General features: G+C 37.9%; 1 protein-coding gene across 2 annotated transcripts in view; it reads right to left on the reverse strand.

Moving 5' to 3' along the window:
- The window catches only part of rxfp2a (relaxin family peptide receptor 2a), a 133,387-nt gene that overhangs the window by 33,688 nt on the left and 73,580 nt on the right, over positions 1-26,119 (reverse strand). For both annotated transcript variants that reach the window (XM_053644953.1, XM_053644954.1), the window contains exons 6-8: positions 25,714-25,785; positions 4,664-4,735; positions 430-501 (exon numbers count right to left, since the gene is read on the reverse strand). In XM_053644953.1, the coding sequence (XP_053500928.1) occupies positions 430-501; positions 4,664-4,735; positions 25,714-25,785 (216 nt within the window). The remainder of the gene's footprint in view (positions 1-429; positions 502-4,663; positions 4,736-25,713; positions 25,786-26,119) is intronic.

Below are 26,119 nucleotides of genomic sequence, written 5' to 3' on the forward strand. Positions count from 1 at the left end.
GCTGTACAATTCTCAAGCATCATATAGTATTTAATAAGGATGTCAATCAAGATTTATATCCAGTGGAATTAATTATTCCAGTGTAATAAACACAGATTATTTATTTATTTATTTATTTATTTATTTATATATACATACATACATACATAAGATAGCAGTGACGCAATAATCTACAATGATAAATCAAAGTACTTTGGGAAGCTGCACAAAGTAAAAGCAGATGAAACGAAAATCTACAATTAATTATTAAGTACTTACTTACAGACTTTACTTAAAAAATATAACCCATTTCAGGCCAAAGAAATTATCATGAGAGAGATTCTCAAAAAGACCATTCACATAGCTATCACAAATCAATACAGCATTACAGCTGAGTAGTCCCATATAAACATTGATCAGATGAAATTATTAATCAATACAATTACTCACAGAAACATTAACGACTTGAGACCACTGAAAATATCATGAGAGATGCTCCTTATGGGGTTGTGATCCAGCACTCTGAGGAGAAACGTTTTAAGACATGAGTCTGCAATATTACCCTTTTGTCTGTAAATACACTCTTAGTAAAGTTAGAACCGTTAGGGTTTCTTTGGTTGTCTCCCTGATGGAACACTTAAAGGTGCCATGTAAAAACCAAGAACTGAGTGTGTCACTTTAAAGAGAAGCTTTGTAGAAGCCATAAAACATTAATGAACACTTGAAGAATCCTTTTGTAAGACTGTAGCTTATGAATACTGTTTCTTGTATAATGTGTAAACTTCAATATATAAGTGACTTGACCCACTATGATTGATATGATTAACTGTGGATATTAATTAATAATAATAAGTAATAATAATAATAATGATAAGTAAGGAATTAAACATCTCTTACCCACCAATTAAGCTAATTAGTTGCAAAATGTTCCTCCAGCTGTTTCTTTTTAGCAACACTTACTTTTCCAGCCTTTTCTTGCCCCCTTCCCAACTTTTTTGAGAAATGTTGTGGCCATCAAATGAAAAAAATAAAAATAAAAAATCTTAAAATGGCAAATTTACTCACTTTAAACATTTGATATGTTTTCTATGTTCTATTGTGAATAGCATGTGGGTTTATGGGATTTGCAAATCATTGCATTCTGTTTTTATTTACATTTTACACAGCGTCCAATTTTTTTTGGAATTGGGGTTGTAAATTTAAGCTTTAAATTAAAAAAAAAAAAATACATTTAAAATGTTAAAACATTTCCTAACAGCACATCTCACTATACTGTATCAACAATTACATTTTTTTAATTGATAAATAACAACACATTTTCTTAATCCATTAATAGATTAAGATTGTGTGCAGATAAGATTGCCTTAGATTGTGTGCAGTGTATTAATATAAACCATCATTTATACAGTTGTATACAAAGTTTAGGCACCCCTGGTCAAAATGACACATTTTGATTTTTGAAGTGCAAAGAAACCAACACAACCTTTTTTTTTTTTTTTTTTTTTTTTAATTGTGCAAGGATTAATGCATAGTTACTTTATATATGATAAACAATAGAAAACAATGTGGCATGTCCAAAAGTTTGTAAACTCTTCCAGTTGTAAAGTATCAAAATGTACATAACTTGTTAGGTTAAGTAATAAAACCTTTAAAAGCTAATCCTTTAAAGGCTATTAAAAGATATCAAAGCGTTTCTAACTTGCAGTTTTCACTGTTTAAAATATCATTAAGAAATGGCAGTTAAATGCAACAGTGGAAGTCAAGACAAGCTCTGGAAAACTCACAAAGAGAACTGCCTATATGCTGATCAGAAAGGCAAAGCAAAAGCACACGTGACACCTGCAGAAAGATTTAGTTGACACAGGAGTGGTGGAGAAACCATACTACTTTATAGTCTACTATAGTCTACAGGCTACTTTATAGCCTGAAACGTTAAAAAATTAAAGGAATCCCTACCTGCAACCTCGTCACAAAAATCAATTTGTAAAGTAAGCAAAACATCGAAAATGCCAGTGGCATTTTGGAAACAAGTGCTGCAGACTAACAACGTAAAAATGGAACTCTGGCCACAAATCACCAAAGGTATGTTTGGAGAAAAAATGAGCAGCATTTAATGAAAAGAAAACCTTGCCAAATGTTTAGCATAGGGCAGGATCTATTATGCTTTGGGTTGTGTGGCAGCCAGCAGCACAGGAAACATTGTACAGGTACATAGAAGAATGGATTCTAGTAAATATCAGCAAATTCTGGAAGCAAATGCAACACATTTTTTAAAAAGGCTGGCTTCTACAAGAAGACAATGATCAAAACATATCTCAAAATCCACCATGAACCACTTCAAGTAAGACAAAAGCTAAAGCTGTTGGAATGGCCCTCACAGTCCTGTGATTTGAATATCAATGAAAATCTGTGGATAGATTTTAAACATACTGTGCATGCAAGACAGCCCAAAAAATATTTCAAAACTAGAAGCATTCTACAAGGAAGAGTGGGGGGAATATCTTAAAACAAGAACAGAAAGACTGGCTACAAAAGGTATGATGCTGTAAAGGTTTTTTGTTTTTTTGTTTTTTTTACTAATCACTGACTTAGCAGAGAGTGTCCACATCTTTACATATGCCATAATCCCCCTTTTTTTAAGTTAGTGAAATATAAAGTAGCTATTCGTTAGCATCTGCAGAAATTTTTTTAAATTGTTTGTTGCAGAGATTGTGTTTAATGCTTTTCACTTCAGAAATCAACAAAATATGCAATTTGGCCAGGGGTGCTCAATCTTATTAAACTTATTAAAGCTGGAAATACTGTCAGAGCTGCTGTTATAGAAAATTATTCAGAAAATTATTTCAGAATTCAGCAGTGTTGTGGTATAATTTTAATTTCATTGCACTAGTGTTGGTTGTCTATACTTTCGTGGAAACTTTAGTGAACTCTGCAAAACAGTTTAATGTGATTTATATAATATTCTTTTAATTCTGTTTGGTTTGATTGAGTGAAAACGAGGCTAATGATCTACCTACTGTAGTCAAATATCTGTTTTGTAGAGTATACAGTATCTCACAAAAGTGAGTACACCCCTCACATTTTTGTAAATATTTGATTATAACTTTTCATGTGACAACACTGAAGAAATGACACTTTGCTACAATGTAAAGTAGTGAGTGTACAGCTTGTATAACAGTGAAATTTGCTGTCCCCTCAAAATAACTCAACACACAGCCATTAATGTCTAAACCGCTGGCAACAAAAGTGAATACACCCCTAAGTGAAAATGTCCAAATTGGGCCCAATTAGCTATTTTCCCTCCCTGTTGTCATGTAACTTGTTAGTGTTACGAGGTCTCAGGTGTGAATGGGGAGCTGGTGTGTTAAATTTGGTCTCATCTCTCTCACACTCCCTCATACAGGTCACTGGAAGTTCAACATGGCACATCATAGCAAAGAACTCTCTGAGGATCTGAAAAAAAGAATTGTTGCTCTACATAAAGATGGCCTAGGCTATAAGAAGATTGCCAAGACCCTGACACTGAGCTGCAGCACGGTGGCCAGGACCATACAGCAGTTTAACAGGACAGGTTCCACTCAGAACAGGCCATGCCATGGTTGACCAAAGAAGTTCAGTGCACATGCTTTAGGAAATAGACGTATGAGTGCTGCCAGCATTGCTGCAGAGGCTGAAGGGGTGTGGGGTCAGCCGGTCAGTGCTCAGACCATACACCACACACTGCATCAAATTGGTCTGCATGACAGTCAGAAGGAAGTCCCATCTCTTCTAAAGATGATGCACAAGAAAGCCCGCAAACAGTTTGCTGACGATAAGCAGACTAACGACATGGATTACTGGAACCATGTCCTGTGGTCTGATGAGACCAAGATAAACTTATTTGGTTCACATGGTGTCAAGTGTGTGTGGCGGCAACCAGGTGAGGAGTACAAAGACAAGTGTGTCTTGCCTACAGTCAAGCATGGTGGTGGGAGAGTCATGGTCTGGGGCTGCATGAGTGCTGCCGGCACTGGGGAGCTACAGTTCAGTGAGGGAACCATGAATGCCAACATGTACTGTGACATACTGAAGCAGAGTATGATCCTCTCCTTTGGAGACTGGGCCACAGGGCAGTATTCCAGCATGATAACGACCCCAAAAACACCTCCAAGATGACCACTGCCTTGCTAAAGAAGCTGAGGGTGAAGGTGAAGTACTAAACACTATTGAGCATCTGTGGGGCATCCTCAATGGAAGGTGGAGGAGCACAAGGTCTCTAACATCCACCAGCTCCGTGATGTCGTCATGGAGGAGTGGAAGAGGACTCCAGTGGCAACCTGTGAAGCTCTGGTGAACTCCATGACCAAGAGGGTTAAGGCAGTGCTGGAAAATAATGGTGGCCACATAAAATATTGACACTTTGGGCCCAATTTGGACATTTTCACTTAGGGGTTTTCACTTTTATTGCCAGCGGTTTAGACCTTAATGGCTGTGTGTTGAGTTATTTTGAGGGGACAGCAAATTTACATTGTTATACAAGCTGTATACTCATTACTTTACATTGTAGCAAAGTGTCATTTCTTCAGTGTTGTCACATGAAAAGATATAATCAAATATTTACAAAAATGTGAGGGGTGTACCCACTTTTGTGAGATACTGTATGTATCTTAAAATGTCATGTCTGTGAAGTGTTTACTGTACTCACAGCCATTGTAATTTATGGAGATCTCTGAATACATCAGGCCCCAAGGAAGTGATGTAGTTCTGACTTAGGAACCTGTATAGAAAAAAGGCCACATAAGGAATCATCAAGAAAACATAGCAGAAAGTGTCTTTGGTGGTAGTAAAATTTTTCCACAAATGCTTACATGTTACTATACCACACAAGTTTCTCAATAATCAAAGCTTAGTAGTCTTTTACCCAAGCCATTGGTGCAAAATGTAAAACTTATTATTATTATTTTTTAATAACAGAGAGCATCCAAGATTTGAGAATGAGAGGCAAATTTTACAAATATTGTTGCAGAACACAGCATTCTCTGGTCTTTGTTTATACTGTACTTTACCTGATTTTATCTTTAGTCTGCTATCCTATATGGTTGACTTTACTTTATGTATATAAAGTGGGGTCCAAAAGTCTAAGACCACACTGAAAATCTGGGATTTTTTAAATTTGTCAATTAAAATAGGAAATAAACAGATTGTTTTAGAATTTTGAAATATTTTTTTAAAAATTAAAGTAAATGTTCAATATCTTGTATATTTAATATTCGAGACTCTGCACTATTTATAGGTCCCTATTTAAATGTACACAGTTTTGAGACATTGATCGTGTTAACTGCTTTGTACAAAAGATCAGATGTTCCTCATTCATTTTTTTCTGTTGAATCATGTGTTCAGACAACACTGATAGATTTGATCTAAAATGGATCATTAGGTTGAGGAGTCCATGCCAGCTCGAGTCCACAGTATTATTAAAGCAAAAAGGGACATAACAAATACTAAGAAACTCATTCATGTAAATATTTAAAATAAAATGTATTTTTCACTCAAGCTGTTTTCAATAATATAATTTGCAATGAAAATTGTTGTATTAAATTAGAAAGAATGTAAAATAGGGGCATTTTCACAAGTGCTCTCAGACATTTGGACCCCACTGTATATTTAATTACTTTATTTTTTTTTAAAAGTTAACATGTAGCTATATAAATAGTGTATGCCACTTCAGTGCATTTACTACTAGCTGATGTATATGATGACACCAGCATACACATTGGGATGGAAATATCTCGTGTACAGACCTAATTTCATTTAGCTCTCAATAGATAAAGATTAATAGAATGTGCATATAGTTTGGAGGAGTGGGTTAGGGCATTTTAGACTACAGATACAGTATACTGTAATGTTTATAATCAACTAAGATTAAAAATAAATATAAAAATTATAAATTGATATTTGGTTCAGAATACAGAATTAAAAGATTAATTATAAAAAGAGAATTTTAGTGTGCAGAGACAAATTGTGAAAAAAGAAACCATTATTCAAAGGTGTGAAAAACATTAAAATATTTCATCTGTAAACACATTTACACACGTTTGTCGTACTCTATTACACATTTTCTCAGTTGATTGTGTGCAATGCTTTTTTATCTCTTCTTTCCCTTTCAGCTCTTGTTGAGTTTAGGAAATGGATTCAAAGATGCTGAGACTATTTTGAGTTTTGTTAATATTGTTAATGTTATTGTTAAAATCTGCACCATCACAGACCAATTGACTGTATTGCTGAATAAAACACACATTTCAGGTCAGAATGGGGGGTTGTTTGTTCCATCAAGCTCTGATGGATTAGGAAAATGATCAATGCCCAAACTGTTTGGGACTGAAACATTTATGACTGGCACTTACAGAGCCCTGCTCTAACTGACTTTTTTCTTAAGTTCTCAGTCATCCATTGGAAATAATCTTCTGATTATTGTTTAAATGACATGTTTAAATGAGCCTCTGACAAGCAATGATTAAAGCTATTGTTTGCAGCACACGTTTATATATATATATATATATATATATATATATATATATATATATATATATATATATATATATATATATATATATATTCTGTATTCTATGCACACCAAATATGACGCAAGTGGTGAACAAACGTGACTGGTGTCTAAACAAAGATGTGACAAAGATGTGAAGGATGCATATTTCCACATTCCAATTGTTGAGGTGCGATTCCTCTGCTTCAACATAAGAGCAGTATCTTATCAGTTCAGGTTGTTTAGCACCTAGCATGTTCACAAAATGTGCTAGAGTTTCCCTATAACCAAGGATGCTGAGGGTGATGCAGCAACCATGGATTTCAGGATTCCTTTAAAAGCAACTGCTATAATAATAAGAAGAAGAAGAAGAAGAAGATTGTATTTAAACAGTTTTAAAAATTGAGTATTTTGAGCAGCTTTTGAGTTTGTATGTCAGAGGTAGTTTGTTTATTTTATGATTCATTCATATTTTTTTCAGCAGTGTTGAAGTAATGTTGAAGTCACCTAGATACAGTACCAGGTATTTGCCTAAGCAAATCACAACCATATCATCACAAAAAATATATCTGATTTTTTTCTAGAGTTCCACATGTATGCTGCATACAATTCTGTATGCAGCATGACTGGCTTCTGTGTGGATGGTCCAAACAGCAAATGTTGATTCTGTAGTGTTGCTTAGAAGTCTTTGTTAGTCTATGCCAGAGATTCTCAACCTTTTGTAACTAAAGCCCCCCCAAGGCTCCCCTGTCATGTGGCATATACAGTATCTCACAAAAAATGAGTACATGCCTTACATTTTTGTAAATATTTGATTATATCTTTTCATGTGACAACACTGAAGAAATGACACTTTGCTACAATGTAAAGTAGTGAGTGTACAGCTTGTATAACAGTGTAAATTTGCTGTCCCCTCAAAATAACTCAACACAGAGCCATTAATGTCTAAACTGCTGGCAACAAAAGTGAATACACCCCTAAGTGAAAATGTCCAAATTGGGCCCAATTAGCTATTTTCCCTCCCCGGTGTCAAGTGACTTGTTAGTGTTACAAGGTCTCAGGTGTGAATGGGGAGCAGGTGTGTTAAATTTGGTGTCATTGCTCTCACACTCCCTCATACTGGTCACTGGAAGTTCAACATAGCACCTCATGGCAAAGAACTCTCTGAGGATCTGAAAAAAAGAATTACTGCTCTACATAAAGATGGCCTAGGCTATAAGAAGATTGCCAAGACCCTGACACTGAGCTGCAGCATGGTGGCCAAGACCATACAGCGGTTTAACAGGACAGGTTCCACTCAGAACAGGCCTCGCCATGGTCGACCAAAGAAGTTGAGTGCATGTACTCAGCGTCATATCCAGAGGTTGTCTTTGGGAAATAGACTTGTGAATGCTGCCAGCATTGCTGCAGATGTTGAAGGGGTGGGGGGTCAGACTGTCTGTGCTCAGACCATACGCCACACACTGCATTAAATTGGTCTGCATGGCTGTCATCCGAGAAGGAAGCCTCTTCTAAAGATGATGCACAGGAAAGCCTGCAAACAGTTTGCTGAAGACAAGAAGACTAAGGACATGGATTACTGGAACCATGTCCTGTGGTCTGATGAGACCAAGATAAACTTATTTGGTTCACATGGTGTCAAGCATGTGTGGCGGCAACCAGGTGAGGAGTACAAAGACAAGTGTGTCTTGCCTCCAGTCAAGCATGGTGGTGGGAGTGTCATGGTTTGGGGCTGCATGAGTGTTGCTGGCACTGGGGAGCTACAGTTCATTGAGGGAACCATGAATGCCAGCATGTACTGTGACATACTGAAGCAGAGTATGATCCCCTCCCTTTGGAGACTGGGCCACAGGGCAGTATTCCAGCATGATAATGACTTTTGCCTTGCTAAAGAAGCTGAGGGTGAAGGTGATGGACTGGCCAAGCATGTCTTCAGACCTAAACCCTATTGAGCATCTGTGGGGTAATCTCAAATGGAAGGTGGAGGAGCACAAGGTCTCTAACATCCACCAGCTCCTTGATGTCGTCATGGAGGAGTGGAAGAGGACTCCAGTGGCAACCTGTGAAGCTCTGGTGAACTCCATGCCCTAGAGGGTTAAGGCAGTGCTGGAAAATAATGGTGGCCACACAAAATATTGACACTTTGGACCCAATTTGGACATCTGTTTTTGATAGATAGATAGATTTTTTTTCCTTCTGTTTTTTTGTAGTTTTTTAATTACTTTTCATAACTTTTATGATTTTTTAAAATAACTTTTATAAAACTATATAACAAACATGTATGGAACATCAATTATCAAAAATGTTTCTGAACACTATAACTACTTTGAACAAGAGACTAGGATGTAATAATGTGTACTATTTTACATGTAAAACATGTTGTATTACATTCGTCTTCCATTCTAAAAATATTTGCATATGAATTATGTAAATTGGGATGAAGGACGCATATCATTAGCCATGACATTGCTAAATCAATCAGTGGGACACCTGCGCTTGCTTTTTTTTTTTTTTACATTCATGTCTGTGTCAACTGCCGTATGATCAAAGGTATGTGCTGCTCTGGCTCTCAGTCACTCACTGAACAGAGCAGACACAGAGAGAGGTGTGAGTGCAGCGGGAAAGCAAGATCTCGTGCTTGTAAGACAGTACTGGCCACATTTGGAAAGTTCCTAAGGTTTGTCCAAAAAGTCACTAGATTTGGAGCTAGGCGCTTTTTTTTTTTTTTGCTAAAGGGGTCTGAAAAAAGTCGCTAAGTTGGCAACGCTGGTCTGCACTGACAGCTAGATAAAAGGCAGGCTAAGCTCTGCCTCTCCCCAGCAAAAAGAAAATACAGAGGGAGAGAGAACACAGACATTTTCATTTATGCACAATCTATCCGAAAAGCAATAAAAATACACAGAGTACCCAAATGATGCCCTGTCTATGTTTTTTTTTTTTTTGAAAACAATTTGCACCCCCGTTCTGATCTCTTGTGGTGACTGTCAATAACCCTCCCCCTCAATAGAGTACAGCATGAACCCATTTGTTCTGAGGGTAAGATAGGGTACATTTTTATTATTATTATTATTTTATAATTCAATTTAAGTTTTAAAATTTAGGCACTGCATACCAATAACTACTCAGTAAAATGAAAGCACACACATGGCAAAATAGATTATGGTTTTAAAAAAAATACATTTTATAATTGCTATAAATTTTAATTTTGATGTAACCCATCCAGTGTATTTTATTGTTGCCTTATCAGAACACAATTTTTGATGGAAAAAAGTATTTGTTTTGTGATGTCCCAAATACTTGAGAAATGTTATGAGTTCTGGCAGAATCTAAACAATCCTGATATGACAGTCTTTAGTTACTGTGTGTTCCACAACAAAGAGACAGAGAAGCTCAAGTTTCATGTGCAGATAGACAGTTTATTACTTTGAAAGATTGCATGTAGCTTTTGTTGATGTCATTGCTATTTTCTTTATACGAAAGCTATTTTCCATAATAGTCAGACTGTAGACGGCAACATCTACACCACTAGCGGGCCTGAAAAGACACACTATGTGTCTGAGCAATTCTTATTCTCATTAGGGTACAAAATTAACACAATGAGTAATTAGCAAGTGCTGAAAGTGACAGCACTATCAAAAATTTAACAAATTCCTCCAAACTCAGGTAACTGCTCTCAAAACAGTTAACACAGTGATGTGAACACTTTGTAATTGTCCTAAACTGATTGCACATTTTCCTTCATTTCCTACAAATTACAAATCACATGCAACGTTTTCTCAAAACACCGTGCAGAAAATTCTCAAATGTTTTCACAGTAGTTCATACAGCCAACCAAAACTTTAATATATCAGGAAAAAACAATTTCAGATCTTGTTATTGGTCTTTACAAAAATCACAAACATTTGTGTACCATTTTTCCAAACACAAAACTGTTATTTGTTAAATTCTCAGTTGTACATGGTTTGTTTTCAGTTAGCTCCAAATTGATATCTGATAAGTTAATAATGAACACAACACAATAAATGCAAATTTCCTAATTGTTTACACAGGGGGAAAGAAAAAGAACAAAGAAGAAGAAGAAGAATGAGAAGGGGAAAGAATAGGTGTAAGAGTGAGAGGTGGTGGAGAGGGTAGAAGAAGAGTATTAATGAGAGGGAGAGGAACAGTTGAAGAGGTAGAAATAGATGACGGGAGAGGAGTACAGGGTCTATGAAGAGGAGATGGCGCAAGAAGAGTTGATGTTGGAGAAGGAGCAAGAAGAGTTGAATATGTAGGAGAAGAAGCAAGAAGGATGTAGGAAGAGGAGAAGAGGGAGGAGTAGCGGGAGAAGAGATGGGTAGATTGGAGGGCTATGGTATAGTGGAAAGAGCAAGAGAAGAAAATATAAGAAGACATGGACAGAGACGAAGGGGAGAGCAAGGTGTAAGAGGAGGGAGGAGAGGTAGGGAACAGACGTGTCTCAAATGAAATCAGAGCCAAACTTATTGACCATGGTCTCTCCTTGAGAGAAGCTAGGCAGACCCACGTTGGCTTCAATTACCTGCACATTTCAGAGGGAAAACCGGTAAGTAACTATATAATTCTACTTCTACAGTGAGAGTCTATTAGTCTTGTTTCAGTTTTACAATCGCAATTCCAAAAAAGTTGGGCCACTGTGTAAAATGTAAATAAAAACAGAATGCAATGATTTGCAAATCTCATAAACCCATATGTTATTCACAATAGAACATAGAAAACATATCAAATGTTTAAAACCTCTTTTAATGGTAGCCAAAAAATGGCATCTTTGTCTGTTTTGGGGATACCTGTGTTCAGCATTGATTTGTTTTGTGATCTCACACACCACAGTAGTGGTTTATGGCTCATATGAAAGTAGACACTTAAGACTTTAAGAATTAGCAGTTATTTCAAGTATTTCTTCTTTGACCTAGCCTACCTGGGGCAATATATTCAGAATTTAAAAATATATATATATATATATATATATATATATATATATATATATAAAATTACTTTTAAGACAAATGTTATATTTTCCCAGCAAATGTTGATATCAACCCTATTCCTGGTCTCAAAGATGCCCCAAGTGCTTGTCCATGAACTCCAAAAATATGAGGAAGTTATTTCTAACCACTAAAATTGTGTGTAAGGTTATCCAAACACAGGTAAAAACCTCTCCAAATGGCACCAGACGTCTCTAAAAGGCACAAAGCTTATAAAAATGGCACAAAGCCTTTAAATTTTGCAGACTTCTAGAAATAGCAAACTTTTTTTTTTAAAAAGGCACAAAATAACCTCTCCAAATGGCACCAAATTAAAACAAATGGCAGTAGCATGAACTCTGTTACACAATGTGTAATTTCACACACACAAAAGAAGTCTGAAACATACTTATACAATATAATGTTTATTAAAAATAGTGCCAGAGCCCCAGGTGAAGGAGCACTTGCTCTCCGAATGGCTCAAATGATAGACACACGAGTGACCCCTCTCCTCTGAATTTCCTTGGGGGGCGGGGGGTAGATAGAGCCCCTCAACTCACTCCACATAGTCTTCCTCCAAAAAAAATAAATAAAATAAAATAAAATAAAAAAGCCACTCGGAAATAACTGCTATGTATTTTATTTTATTTTATTTATTTATTTATTTTTCGGAAATAACTGCTCCAGAAGCTGTGACGCATTCAGGCTTTTTCGGGAGCACGCCGCCTCTATAAGACGCCGATAAATCGCACGCTGAGAAAACTAGCGATCAGAAAAAACTGCCAAACATGCAAAAACCTGCTGTATAAAGTTCTGCAGGAAGACCGCTAGAGCGGAGCTGCCATTTCCTGAAAGTTTCTCTGCACGGCCCTGTAGCGCTGTGCTGATTGGCCTGTACCGCTGACACACATCTCAAAACGCACGCGTAAAAGGTTTGGTTGTGCTGATTACGCGTTTGATTTTTTCAGCCTCTGAGTGGTCAATCATGTCGAGTTTGGGCTGGTTTGAAAGCTAGAAGTGTCTACAATTGGTCCATGTGTCAATCAAGTTAGACTGCCCGATTATAATTTAGGAGGCGGATTGTTCAGCATAGTCAAAGCAGATTAGTTTTTTTTTTTTTTTTTAAGATGGTACCTCAGTTCAGTTTATGGCTAATTACTAAATTCCAGAGGGGTGGGATCCAAAACACTTAATGCATTTTGAAAAAGACATGTGACTAAATATGGAACTTTGCATTTGTTTCTTCAATAAAGCTGATGGACTTTATACAGATGGAAATGTGCATGATTTATAAAACCGCGAGCGAACTGGATTTTTGTCTATGTGGGTAATGTAAGGTAGTAAACGTTTATATAAGTCCAATCTTGGGTTTAAATGTTATAATTTTATTGTGGCAGTTGTATACGGTGTTTTACTATCAAAAAAGCTTTAGTCGTGCTCTCCGATTTATCTCTGTCCCAGTGCATTTGTGGAGAGGTGTGAATTGTTTGCCCAGCAGGGAGCTCAAACTCCGCCCCTTTCTCATCCCCCTGCTCACCAGCAGTTAAGCACACAGACATGAAACTGCACACACAGAAAGCTACAAGTGTCCTGACTAATCTCGTACCAGAACTGCGGTGATACAATAATTCATTTGTTTATACTAATTGAAGATGTCCGATAAGTCGTTTTCCATTCCGCCGGCGGAATGAACGCTAGTGTCGGGGTGAAAGGGGTTAAACTGAGGGAATGTACCATTTTAAGGAAAACGTAAGGTCATTTTGAACATGATGGCCGCAACACGTTTCAAAAAAGATGGGACAGGGGTAAGAAAAGGCTGGATAAGTAAGTGTTACTCAGAAGAATCAGCTGGATGGACATTCGGCAGCTAATTAGGTTAATTGGCAACAGGTCAGTGACATGATATAAAAAAAAGAGTATCTTAGAGAGACAGAGTCTCTCAGAAGAAAAGATGGGATAGAATCTGGATGGAAGCATATGTTGCTCTAAAACCTGTATACACCTTTCAGCATTGATGGTGCCTTTCCAGTTGTGCAAGCTGCCCATTCCATAGGCACTAAAGCACCCCCATACCATCAGAGATGCAGGTCCCTATCCTCTTTAGTTTAGAGGATGCGGCGTCCATGGTTTCCAAAAAGAATAGAAAATTTCGATTAGTCTGACCACAGAACAGCTTTCCACTTTGCTTCAGTCCGTTTTAAATGAGCTTTGGCCCAGAGAAGACGGCTGCGTTTCCGGATCATGTTCACATATAGCTTCTTCTTTGTATGATAGAGCTTTAACCAGCATTTGTGGATGGCATGGCAAACTGTGTTCACTGGAGGTGTTTCTGAGCCCATGCAGTGATTTCCATTACAGAATCATGCCTGTTTTTAAATGCAGTGCCACCTGAGGGCCCAAAGATCATGGGCATGCAATATTGATTTTCACCCTTGTCCCTTGCGCACAGAGATTTCTCCAGAGTCTCTGAGTCTTTTGATGATATATACTGTAGATGTTGAGATAGTAATGGTCTTTGCAATTTTACATTGAGGAACATTATTCAGAAATTGTTGACGCAGTTTTTCGCAGATTGGTGAACCTTGGTGAACCCATCTTTACTTTTAAAAGAATCTGCCTCTCTAAGATACTATTTTTATACCCAATCATGTTATTGACCTGTTGCCAGTTAACCTCCAGCTGTTTCTTTTTAGTAACACTTACATTTCCAACCTTTTGTTACCCCGTCCGACTTTTTTGAGACATGCTGCGGCCATCGAATTCAAAATTACCTTATTTTTTCCTTAAAATGGTACTTTTCCTCAGTTTAAACATTTTATGTTTTCTGTGTTCTATTGTGAAGAACATATGGGTTTATGAGATTTACAGTTCATTGCATTCTGTTTTTATTTACATTTTACACAGCGTCTCAACTTTTTTGGAATTGGGGTTGTAGTTTTCTACTGTAAATGTTCCTGCTTGTCCAAACATTTTTCAGAATTGAAGTTCGAGAACATTCAGGTGGACGAACAAGACTAATTTCAATTGAACAAGCATGCCATTGTTGACATGGGGGTCCAGAACAACACCCATTTACATTTATTCATTTAGCAGATGCTTTTATCCAAAGCGATTTACAAATGAGAAAATACAAGCACAGCGATATCAAGCAGAGAACAATACACGTAGTGCTATGACAGTCTTTAGTTACTGTGTGTTCCACAACACCCTCCACCTCAAAGAAATTCAGCAAAAAATAATACACGATAAGAATAATCAACCATTCCACAATATTCACCAATGGAGTCTCTCCACAACTGATCGTGTTCTAAGGAGAAATGCCATCCGAATTAAGCAGGTATACAAAGTGCCCTTTGTAAGGAACGCCGTTAGGGTGAAACAGTTGCAATTCCAGTTTGTTCAAGTACGTGCAAGCCAATGACAGCACTTTTATGGTAAACACAAAGATATTTTATTCCTGGATATTATGTGTCCATATACTATTCCACTCTAGGTGAAAAGATTCAGTACTGCATTAAAGTGAAAACTCAGACTTCAGCAACAGTTTAATATCAACTTTGCAATCAATGCCATTGCTGTAAAAAAAAAAAAATTACATTGTACCCTGTGTTCTTTTTACTCTAAAGAATTTTGGAGTTGGATATCAGTGCAACTCATTAAGAGTACCTATATATTGATAAAGTTGGCTTCAATCTTCACAAAAAATTGAGAAGAAGGAGAAATGTGATTGGCCATTGTGCCACAGTCAATGTCCCTGGACAATGAGGAGGCAACATCACTGTATGTGCTGCGATATCAACCATTGGTGTTGTGGCACACAATGCTGTCTTGGGGTGATATAACACAGAAGGGCTCCTAAATTTTTTAAACTTCCTCACTGAAATCCTCTTTCTGCAGGGTGATCAGGAGCAAATTTAGTGAAATTCTGTAGTTGTTTGGGACAATGTCCAATTCAACCATTCCACACTGGTGCAAGAGTGGTTTGAGCACCACCCACATTTCAGGATGGTGTTCCTTCCACCATTTTCTCCTTCCTGAATCCAATTGAGGAGTTCTTCTCCTTTTGGAGATGGAAAGAATATGATCGCAATCCTTACAACCAAGTAAGTCTTCTTCAAGTGATGGAAGTGGCCTGTGGAGAAATTGAGGCACAAGCATGTCAAGGATGGATCCAGCATTCACAGTGTTTTTTCCCCACGATGCATGACTCGTGAAAACATATCCTGTGATGTTGTTGCCTTGTTGAAAGGCAAGTTTAATAAAGTTCACTGATTTAATGTTTGCAGTACATTTATTTGTTTATGTAATTATTTTGGGGGGCAAAAACATTATTATGCAACTCATTGTTATACAACTAAAATCCTCATTAAAGAACTTCATGAAAAACATGTATTTACATTTATTTGTTTGTGTATCTACAGCTGAGTTTATCAAATCAACAGAGAACACACGTAGTTTTGATGTTATTATTTATTTTTAATAAATGCATTACTAGAATAAAATGCACTGCTTCATTATGCAACTGTTTCACCAACATAGGAGTGTGTTTAGTTTGCAGTGTTAATTGTTTTGAGAGCAACTACATTCATTTGGAGAAATGTGTCAAATTGATTGAGAAAAACGTGTGGGTTACGCATGTAACCCTGTTTCCTGAGAAAGGAACTCAACGTTGCATTTATCATAACACTATGGGGAGTGCATGGATGCTATGGAATGACTTGAAAAGAGCCATACACATGAGACGTCCAAAGAATATGACTATTGCTGCCGGGGGAGGGTCAACCAGTTATTAATTCTAAGGGTTCACTTACTTTTTCCACTGCCATTTTGAATGTTGAATGAGTGTGTTCAATAAAGACATGAGGGATCAGAATTTTTTTGTGTTATTATCTTAGACACATTATATTTGTCAATACCCTTGACTTAGATGAAGATCAGATCACAGTTTATGACAAATTTATGCAGAAAACCATGAAATTCCAAAAGGTTCACATACTTTTTCTTGCCACTGTGGGTGTGTAATATATATACATACATACATACATACATACATACATACACACACACGGCACCTGTGAACCGCGCCATCAACATCTATTATCTGAAGCGAAGATGCAATTCACAGGCCTGCCCTGGTATGACAAAGCTGCGCAAAGTCTCGTTCCCTTCTCAGCGAACAGGGTTACATGCATAACCCAGACGTTCCCTTTCAAAGGGAACTCCACGTTGCATTTAGCATAACACCATGGGAACGAGAATACCCACTCCATCATACCGAGGGTACGGCCTGGTCAAAAAGACCCAAGGCTGAGAGTCAATGCAAGACACTCAAGCCCAGGGCGGAATGAATATCCAGGCTGTAATATCGAATGAATGTGTGGCACGTAGACCACCCTGCAGCAGCACACACATCCTGTAAGGATACCCCGTTAGACAAAGCCTTCGAGGAGGTAACCCCCCCTAGTGGAATGATCCCTTATGCCCAGAGGCGTAGCGAGACCGCACACCTCATAAGCGATAGAGATTGCTTCCACTATCCAATTTGAGATGCGCTGCTTTGACACAGCATCACCTCTACTGTCACCACCAAAGCAGACCAGCAGCTGCTCCGACTTATGCCACTGGCTGGAGCGGTGGACGTAAGTACAGAGAGCCCTTACTGGACACAACAGGTGCATTCTCTCTTGTTCTGGTGTAAGGAACAGAGAAGGGCAGAAAGCCTGCAACACCACAGGCTGGGCAGCAGATATAGGCACCTTAGGAATATAATCCGGCCTAGGATACAGGAAGGCCTTGGCTAATCCAGGGGTAAAGTCAAGGCAGGAAGGGGCAAGAGAGAGAGCTTGTAGATTTCCTACTCGCTTGAGAGATGTCAGGGCCAGCAGAAAAGTTACCTTTAGAGTCAGAAGCTTCTCAGAGGCTGACTCTAAGGGCTCAAATGGGGCCCCTGACAGACCTTCCAGGACCACAGAAAGGTCCCAGGAAGGTATGCATGGCCTGCAGATGGGCCTCAGCCGTCGGACACCATGCATAAACCTTGAAATTAGAGGAAGTTGCCCCACAGAGGCTCCATCAACAGGGGCATGGCTGGCCGAAATGGCGGCCACGTAAACCCTGATTGTAGAAGGAGCCAACCATGCTGAGAAACATCCTTGTAAGAACTCCAGGACTGTAGCTATTGCGCAGTTCACTGGGTCTAGCTGACGTTCCTCACACCACAAGACAAAAAGCCACTACTTGAGTGCATACAATTTCCTCATTGATGGGGCTCTAGCGTTCAACATGGTCTCTACAACCTCAGTTGTGAGACTAGAATCTATGAGCTGGTGCCCCTCAGGGGCCAGACAAAAAGTTTCCATAGTTCCGGCCAAGGGTGATAAATCAGCCATCTGGATTGAGACAGTAGATCCCTGCGGATGGGAATCTCCCAAGGAGTGCCATCTAGCAGGGATATTATCTCTGAGAACCACATTCGAGCTGGCCAATAAGGTGCTACTAGCAGCAGACATAGACGGTCTTGGCGAACTCTCGCTAGAACTTGTGGGAGCAGAGCGATCAGGGGAAAAGCATATAGATGTGACCTCGGTCACATGTGCACCATGGTGTCCAGCCCTAATCGTGTGGGAAGAGTGAGGGCGAACCACAGCGGGCAGTGCGTTGTCTCCTCGGAGGCGAACACATCCACTCCCGCTTGGCCAAACCTCCGCCATATGGACTCCACCACTTGTGGATGGAGCCACCAATCCCTGGGCCTCAGCCCCTGCCTCAACAGGATGTCTGCCCCCACATTCCAGTTGCCCAGAATGTACACTGCACTCACTGACAAAACTTTCCCTTTGCCCAGAGAAGAATTAGTTGTGCTTGCCTGAACAGGGGGCACAGACATAATCCTCCCTGGTGGTCAATATATGAGACCACTGCTGTGTTGTCTGTAAACACATGGTGATCTCTCAATTGACGTTGACTGCTGCTGCCATAAGCTCCAATAGTCTCCCGTAGGTGGAGGGGATGGCAAGTCTCCCTGGAGGGGATGGCAAGATGCAGCAATGTTGATAGGATTGACCCTACGCATGTTGGTGATAGAAACGCCCTCATCGTAGTAGAATCCTTATAACCCCTAGACAAGTTGTCCACTGCACTGGAGAAAGCATACTTTTCTGAGGTTCAACCTGAGCCCCAAGCTCTTCATGTGGGCGAGAACAACCGCCAGTTCCCTGGATCATGCTAGAATTAACCAGTCATCCATGTAGTTTAGTACATGGTTGCCCTGGAGTCACAATGGAGCCAGAATGACATCCATGCACTTTGTGAAGGCACGAGGGGATAAAGCTAGCCCGAAGGGAAGAACCCGATCTTGGTATGCGTTGCCTCTAACGAAAACCCCAGGAACTTCCTGTAAGTGGGCGATATTTCTATGTGGAAATATGCACCTTTTAGATCCATCGTCTCAAACCAGTCCTCAAACTGAATCTGTGGAACGATAAGTTTGGGCATCGGCATCTTGAACCTGTATGTCCAAAGAGTACAGTTCAGATGATGCAGATCTAAAATTGACTGCATACTCCTATTTTTTGCGGACCAGGAAATAACGGCTGTAAAAACCTCCCTCCCTCAGGGAACAGGATGCATGTTCTATGGCCCCTTTGTCCAAGAGGGATCTTACTTCCTACACTAACATTGGGTTCTGGTCTGTGCGGACTACTGTGGTGAGCACTAAGTGAGCACCGAGCTCTAAGTTGGACCCAGTAACCCTTTTCTACGGTAGATATATATATTTATATATTTATATATATATATATATATATATATATATATATATATATACACACACACACACACACACACACACACACACACACATACACACACACATCACGCGACGCGCATGATTTTATACAAGCTTCAGATGCCGGTCGTGCGCGAGGGCGCTCCCCATAGTGTTATGTTAACCGCAACGTGGAGTTCCCTTTGAAAGGGAACTGTATTGTCTGGTAAGGTGAGCCATGTTATGAAACCTCATGGCAACTTTCAAACACAGCCTCCATTAGATCCAAAGAAAAAAGACTGGCTGTCCAAAAGAAAAGAAAGTATGACAAGGTTATATATGTAATGGTTCTACAACTGAATAGAGGATCACCATGCCAATGTTTTGAAACCTTGGATACTTAATTGTGTGTGATGTTCAGTGTTAGTAAGTTACTCAAAAAATTCATCCACTACTAATTATTACTTTAAAATTTTTATCTGATCAAATTACTGATTACTGCATGTAAAAAGTAATCAGATTACTAACTTTCATGTTACTTTCATATCTTATCAAACCTACAAAAATACACTACTAAGTGAAACTCATAGTTCTTTCAGTAATTTTAGTAAATGTATGACATGATCAAAAAAAGTTGCATTTATCATGACACTTGCCTCGGGTGTTGTCACTGTTTGTAGAACTACTAGACTGATAAAATATCAAACTTTTCTAACTAGGATAGTTGCTAGCCAAAGGGAGACACAGTGCCATGCAGGGGAGCTACAGTGCCATGCAAAGTACATTATCTTTCCTTATGCTCTATTCATATCATGTTCACATAAACTGGAACTCATATAGACATTTACCTTGTTTTCCTTCTCAGTATCAGAGGATGTTACTGTTTCAGTTTCAACTTTACTGGTTAAAAATATAAATATATTTTTAAAACATCAGCGTATATCCGTTTTTCCTCACACTAATTGTGTGAGCATATCACATTTTGCAAATTGTCGTGTGTGTGTGTGTGCACGCGCACTATTAAGGAAGTGTTAGGGAACAAGTAGAGAAATAATGACTAATGAGGCACATCTGCAAATTTTCATCCCTCATATATTTATGTGATCACTTTCTCTCCCTGAGCAGTAAGCCAAGTAGATTGAAAGCCAAAGCCTAACAGTGTTGAGTGAACTGGAAAGCTGCAACATTGTTTGTTTTGAACAAAATACAAAATATTATGTTATTGGTTGACTATAGTGCCGAAGGCACAACCACAAATAAAAAGCTCACGTGCACTCACCCTTGGTCTGCTGTGTTCTCTTTGTGGCGTATTGCCTAGATGTTACAGTGAGCAAAATGAATACGTGGATTCAAAACCATGAACACTTCTCAGAATGAAGTATTCGCATCAAAATACAACAAACACAGCCAGCAGAGTGTGGTGCGTATATACTGTATACAGCTAGTCAGGAATTTATTTTATAGAAATTACTAACTAAATAAGAACGTTAGTGGAAACTAAATGTTGTATATACTAAACACAAATATGAACGACTGATTCATTATTTCCTCTATGAATTCAATCATCAAAAAGGGATTTCTATAAAAAATACACTCAAACAATATGATACTATAGTACAAATAAATAAAGAAAATAGATCTACAATAAGTCTTTGCAGGATCTTTCCTTTCATTGTTATCTTTCATTTCATTTCAATTCAGTAAGAGAGTTTTTTTTTTTTAATCTTCTGGTGCCACCATACATGGTTGATGGCATTGTTAACCTCGATTTCATTTGATTTGATTCATTCGTTTATTTTCTTCGGAGAAACCTTCCTTGTGTTTTTCCCTTAGTAGATCATTGAACTGTATCTTGCAAATTGGACAACCTCTTTTGCCATTTAATTGGGTCATTTTGCTCAAGAAGAGGATTCTACGTGTGTGATTTAGTGATAGCCTCATTTATTGAGTCTTGAATTTAGAACTCAAGTCAGAGTTAAGCATTCAGTGTGCCCTCCCACCCACTGACAGCATACATTAATCACTATGCCACAGTCAGGCCCGGGTCTGTAAAGTTTAAGAAGGTGTCAGGACAGTGAGTCAGTTCATGGCAATGCCTGAGATCATCTCATTCATTTCAATAACCCCTTCACCAAACCTTAGACAGTGACTACATTTATTCAATATTACGATATTAATCAGAATTTGGCAATATTCTGATTAGTAATGAGTCATGTAAACGCCACAATCTGATTGCACGATTCAGGTTAAGACAATATTCTGATTCCCCAAATTCTGATTCCCACTGCAGTAATATGCTTGTTTTAATCAGTAATTTGTTGCATGTAAACACATTATTCAGTAAATCCACTGAAAGAGATATATGAGCACTCTCAGTCAGCAAATAATTGTGTGTGCTAACAGATGCTTAGCTGTTGGATATGTATTTATGAATGGCAACTCAGGCATACTTAGAACAACCATGTTTACAGGAATATTCTGATGTCTGAATACATATAAACATTAAATGACTTTAAATGTAATTTGATGTGCATGTAAACAGTCATTCAGGAATTAAACACCTCTACAAGAGAGTGTTTTGCAGGTATTCAAAATGTAAATAAAGAAGATTATAAAAATTCATGGCATGATAAGGCACTGGTAGAACCCTATATCATATACCATGTTTCACTCACCATGCAACAAACATGTGCACACTAACAGATAAAAGGGATTATTAGGATAGTTTATCAGCTAGCAGATTTGGTAGCAGAAGGATGCATTCTTTAAGCTGTATTCAGAGCTGATGACTTAAGCAGGTAACTTATGTCTAAAAGTTTCACCATATTTTACCTATACTCAGCAAAAAAAAAAAAGGCCCTTTTTCAGGAGAAGTAAAATCCAAATAAGCTTTACAGATCTTTATAGGAAAGGGTTTAAACAATGTTTTTCATGCTTGTTCAATGAACCATAAACAATTATTGTACATACACTTGTGGAACAGTCCTTAAGACACTAACAGTTTACAGGCGGTAGGCAATTAAGGTCACAGTTACAATAACTTAGGACACTAAAGAGATCTTTATACTGATTCTGAAAAACATCAGAAGAAAGATGCCTAGGTCAGTGGTTCTCAAACTTTTTCAGCATGAGCCCCCCCACCCCAAATGTGAAATATGAAAGGAATATTCTAAAAGCAACTCATGTAAACACCTTAATCAAAATTTTGTCTTATTCAGGATAAGGTCAATAATTAGATTATCGCTGTCCATGTAAACGTAGTCATAGTTAAATGGTTCACAATCCTGACTTACAGATAGGTTAAAAATGTTTGTTTTTTTAAATAACGTTCTAGAATTTCTATGCACCTTCCCCCCGGCACCATCTGGCAGAGTTTGAGAACTACTGGCCTAGGGTGCCTGCTCACCTGTGTGAACATGCCATAGGCCTGTTGCAGGGAGGCATGAGGACTGCAGATGCGGCCAGAGCAATAAACTGCAATGTCTGTATTGTAAGATGCCTAAGACAGTACTACAGGGAGACAGGAAGGACAGCTGATCATCCTTGCAGAGGAAAATTACATGTAACCATGGGCCCCCTCCCCCCAGACGTCATTGAGAACTTGCAAATGCCTTGGTGGAAGGGTGGGGTTACTGAGTAACTGACTCAGTCCCTTTGTTCTGGGACTTATTATTACATTTCTGTTCATCAAATGTCTGTGATGAATTTTTTTATATGTGAATGTTTTTTAACCCTTTTGTGTCCTTATGGACATTTTTGTCTTCTTCATTTTTTTTTTTTATATCATTTTGTCTGTGTGAATGAAAACAGCATAAATTTTGCAAAAGGTGTGTATTTTTATAAGAATTTTAATATTTCACCTTCATTTGCTTTCATAAATCTATTTTAAAGTGGCATTTAAGCATAAAATCATGCATTCTGTGTTAATAGGCTTTTATTTTGTTGACACGGTTTCAAAACATAAAAAAAATATATATATTATTCTGAAATGTGTACTATTTTCTCAGGTTTAGCCTCTGGGGAAAACACGTTTTTCCTTTTTTTTCCTGATTCGGCTGTATTATAGAGCACTGCAGACCAACCTAATAAATGATTCAGCTATAATTGTGTGGGTGTGTTTGTATGGATATCAGAGTTGTGGTTTTATGTGTGCACTGAAAATTGTGTGTGTATGTGTGTGTGTGTGTGTGTGTGTGTGTGTGTGTGTGTGTGTGTGTGAACAGTTTGAATGAAAGAAATTATATTGTACTTGATTCACAAACCCCACCCGATGTATATGAGTCAAAGAAGGTGTACTGAGCTGAAGATTTTTGCATTATGTAAAGAAACCAGCGTTTAAAGGGTTAAAATTCTAAAAATGAATGAATGTTTGGTAGTTATGATCAGAACTGATGCTGGTAAAAAAAAAAAAAAAAAAAAAAAAAAAAAAATTGAAGTAAGTAAAAGTGGAAAAAATTATTAATATACAATATTTATGACAGTTTTTTGACATGGACATTTTTGTCCTTTATGGACCTATGAGGTAGGGTTTTTTTTTTTTAATCTGACACTGCATAAGAAATATGAATGCATCAAAATTAATGCTGTTGTTAATCACTGACATATCAAAGACTGTAATAATCAAAGAAGAACATCTGCTAAGCATTTAGTATATGGACAATTACTGCTATTTTTCTTTTTTATCATAATAAAACATCTGTGGCATTATGTAAACAAACCAGCATGTAAAGGGTTACAATTCTGAAAATGAATGAATGTTTGGTAATTATGATTAGAACTGATGTTGTAAAGAAAAAAATTGATGTCAATGAAAGTGGAAAACAATATTAATATATGATATTTTAATGACAGTTTTTGGACCCATGTGTAACTTTTTTAAATTGATGCACAAGGGTTAATACAAATATTTACACATGTTAAGAAATTTGTTGGAAATAAAAGCAGGTGAATGCAAGAGGACGTTTCTTTTTTTGCTGAGTATATTTTAGATATATCCCCACAGAACAGCATTATATAACATTGTGCATGTTAAGTTTATTTATTTATTTATTGGTTGTTCATTTATTCTATGCACACGTCCTCTTTTGTGGAAAAACAGGAACTTCAGCATGACATACTCTGGTTATTTTAAACTGTCAGACAGTGGTATTGGACTTAATACTGCTCCTTGCTCGAGCTCATCGTGCACGAAAAATTACGTTAATCCAAGCTGAGAATCTTATGTAACAGACATTCAGCAAACTCTACTCCATGCACACAACTCTCACACAACTCTCTGAGTAGTGCTCAAGTCTGTATATACTTCTGAGGTCTGAATACCTTTGTGAGCAATTTTAGTATTAGCTCCTCACTATGTATTAGTAACCTAACTCTGAATATGGTCCATTGAGAAACAGCTACTCTTCTAGCACACAGGCTAAATGTCCACTGCACTTAGCACGGATATCTCCCCCCTCTTCCTTTGCCACTGCTGCGCGTGATGAAACATTCAACATTAGCTGCAACATGCATCACACAAAGAAGGGGCTTGTGGCTATTATTAATTTTTTGTCTATGTCGTCCAGACAGAACTATACTATATGTAGGCAGTACTATGCAAACATATGTAATTCCGTATGAACAGTAGAAAAATTTATTTTGTCCAATTAGTCACCACTTTGCAGCTGCCACAAAACAGCACAACTTTTCTCACCATGCCGTGACTGAAGTTCTCACCATTCTCTATCCCACACAATGCCTCACACATTTCTTGCTACTCTCTATTGGAAATTAATTGGAGTAAAATTTCAGGCGACAAGTTCACATGCAGCTGTCTTGTACCCATAGAGTACCCATTAGCTAGCTAGCTTGCTATCTATGCTTCCTTCTAGATAACCAGCTGACAAGTATGCCTATAGCTTTACTAGTTTGGTTACTTACTTCACTCTCAGACTCATGCCTAAGTACTCCTCACAGAGTACTTAATTCAATTCAAGCTCTGTGATGTTAATTAAATCAAAATACAGAGAAAGCCCAAATGGAGACCTACATCTCTTCAAAACTGTGAAAAGCATACAATGGATCCATCATATACTGTAGGTGTTCTGAAAACAATTTCCACTGTTTCAAATGAACTGCAACTGTTAGATGGCTTGCTTTATCTAGCAATTTCAGCTCTTGAACGTGGGAGATTTGACACATAGGTGAAGTGAAGCAAATTGAGAGTGGATTAGCATATGTTGTTTCTACCTCCTGACCAAGCACCCCCTTAGACAAGTATGAAGCAGAATAAGCAGTGTTGGTGAGAAACTGTCATTTGAGTGATATGGAAGGAACCTTACATTTGTCTTAAGCCATTTTTGATTAAGAGCTTGTCTTATCTAGCTTGAGACATCTAGATCAACGGTCCCAAAACAAACACAATCAATACTGGTCTCTTATACATCAAGGTTGTTTCAATATCCAGAACCTGGATAAAAAGGACTCACAGTTTTCGCAGTCTAAATAAGCCGCTGAATGCACGGCTGGAGACTGTATGAATGCTGTTGTTCTGCAGAAACCTGTAGAAGAGAGAATTATACCAAGTAAACTTAATGGCATCTTGCTATGTGAAAGCACTAGCATAAGAATACAAAAAATGACTGCTTACAAGTCACATTTTATTAGTATTTTCTGAAAGACAGTTAATAATCAACATCAGCAAACAAAGGCATTTTAATACAGTAATGAAATCAATAGTTTAATTAATGTCCACGTTTAACAATAAGTACTTGGGTAACAATAGGGAATGTTCGCCAATTATTGATCTGTTTAGCCTTATTCTAGCCCTAGCTAAAACATTTTTTTAATAAACAGTCAACCTTTAAAAGTTTCTTGCTAAAAGCAGGCACAGAG

The sequence above is a fragment of the Ictalurus furcatus genome, chromosome 16 (assembly GCF_023375685.1).
Source record: "Ictalurus furcatus strain D&B chromosome 16, Billie_1.0, whole genome shotgun sequence".
In the NCBI taxonomy this organism is placed as follows: Eukaryota; Metazoa; Chordata; class Actinopteri; order Siluriformes; family Ictaluridae; genus Ictalurus; species Ictalurus furcatus.